Raw genomic sequence first — 1,798 nt, 5'->3', positions numbered from 1 at the left:
GGNGGGNGGGGGAGGGAGAGAGAGAGAGGAAACCTGATTGTATGTTTGAGCATGATCTCTCCAATGAGCACTAATCTTCAGAACCTCACCTAGAGTTGATATAACCTGAGACGATGTTTCCTTTATGACATCATCATCCTTGTCATATGACTTATCCTGTAATGCAGATTCTATCCAAATGAGAAATGGAGAAATAAAAATCTATACAAGGGTGTCGAACCTCCTAACGTGATTAATTTGGGACAAATTAGAATATAATACAGACATCTTACTTCGAGATGATCAACTTTTACAGTCATGGGATCCCCATCAACCTTCATAGAAAACAAAAACCTTGCTCAGATTATCAAAGTTTAAATTATTAAACATGCATGCATTCATGTAAATAAATGTGGATGCTATTACTTAATTTCCAAGAAGGTTACCATGGATTCAATTTCTTTTCATGAAGCATGAATCGTATAAAAGGTGCTCATGAACAGCTCTAACTATGACTTATCAAGACATCAATGAACGTATATACTAAATATTTAAATCCACTCACCATCTCTGTAATTCGAAGTCGCCTATGGCCGATTAGGACTACTCGGTCTCCTTGAATGCTTGAAATCTAATACACAAAAATACAAGTAAAACCAGAAATGAAAATTTGAAGAGTTTACAAGTTGATCCACAAAAGAGAAGGCATTAGAAAAATGGGGGCAACATCAGATACCTGGGCAAGCGTACCAATTTCATGCAGACGATCAAACAACTCTTTCCCTTTCAAATCATGAATCTTCGTCTCAGCACCTGACATACTCGGGTCAGTACCTGGTTCATCCTTGACAAGGAAAGCACCAGCATATGGAACTTGCCGGTTTCTACTTTCCTGTAGAGCTGCTAATAGTTTAGGATCCTACAACACCAAACAATGTACAAATGAATCCACTCCCCTTTATAATCATCAAGCTTAGACACAAAAATCAACCCATTAACACGATAAAATACCCCAACATTCAAAAGCATCAACCCCAAAAGGCCATATGATTCTGACTCTACTCGAATACCTCACATACCTTCACATATATTGGCATATAGAAACCTGGAAACAGCGGCCTATGCGGCAATGGCAATGCTAAAACCTGCCTCAAATCCCAAACAAGAAACACAAAATAACTAAAAATTTCTTCCACAAACAATACTTTTCAATTGAACAATACAAAATGAAGAACTTCCCTACCAAGAAAATTACACATTCCCTTGTATAAATCAAATGACACCACTTAGCTAAAGCAAAAACTAAACCCAACAAAACCCAACCTTTACATAATCTTCAGGATCAACATTTGTGGGTATGACAGTTGATGATGATGAAGACTTAGACTCAGCCTCCGCTTCATTTCCTATCCCCCTAAACTCGATTTCCACTGCACCATTACCGTTTTTAGCGTCGGAGCAAAGAAAAGCTCGACGGGCCAAGTTGGGATTCCGGCGAGTGAGGCCGGTGACCGACCCAAGAGCTCGGAGAAACGGCGAGGCCGCCGGGGAAGAAGGAGAGAGGAGTTTCAGCATTTTTCAAGGTTAAAGGTGGAAACTTCTTAATATAGGAAAACCGCCATTGTTGTGGGAACTTCGAACTTGAAAGCCCTTTATAAACCCTGTCCTGGGTTTAAATCTTTTACCAAATTACATTTCATCCATCGAGTTAAAGTAGTTGGTTTTGTTTTTTTTTTTTTTTTACCGTGGTTTACTAAATAAGACTACGGCTCCATTTAGCCAAAGTTATCGGCCGCCATTGACTTCATTTCCTTCCTAT

General features: G+C 39.1%; 1 protein-coding gene across 1 annotated transcript in view; it reads right to left on the bottom strand.

The window, feature by feature from the left end:
- LOC101296152 (lon protease homolog 1, mitochondrial-like) overlaps nucleotides 1-1,554 on the bottom strand; it is a 7,062-nt gene extending 5,508 nt beyond the window's left edge. Inside the window, exons 1-6 of the mRNA XM_004308534.1 lie at nucleotides 1,303-1,554; nucleotides 1,059-1,124; nucleotides 716-898; nucleotides 545-610; nucleotides 273-314; nucleotides 34-156 (exon numbers count right to left, since the gene is read on the bottom strand). Of these exons, the coding sequence (XP_004308582.1) occupies nucleotides 34-156; nucleotides 273-314; nucleotides 545-610; nucleotides 716-898; nucleotides 1,059-1,124; nucleotides 1,303-1,554 (732 nt within the window). The remainder of the gene's footprint in view (nucleotides 1-33; nucleotides 157-272; nucleotides 315-544; nucleotides 611-715; nucleotides 899-1,058; nucleotides 1,125-1,302) is intronic.
- Between the last annotated feature and the right edge of the window lie 244 nt (nucleotides 1,555-1,798).

The sequence above is a fragment of the Fragaria vesca genome, linkage group LG7 (genome assembly GCF_000184155.1).
Source record: "Fragaria vesca subsp. vesca linkage group LG7, FraVesHawaii_1.0, whole genome shotgun sequence".
NCBI lineage: Eukaryota > Viridiplantae > Streptophyta > Magnoliopsida > Rosales > Rosaceae > Fragaria > Fragaria vesca.
This window is presented reverse-complemented; position numbering and strand designations above follow the sequence as displayed.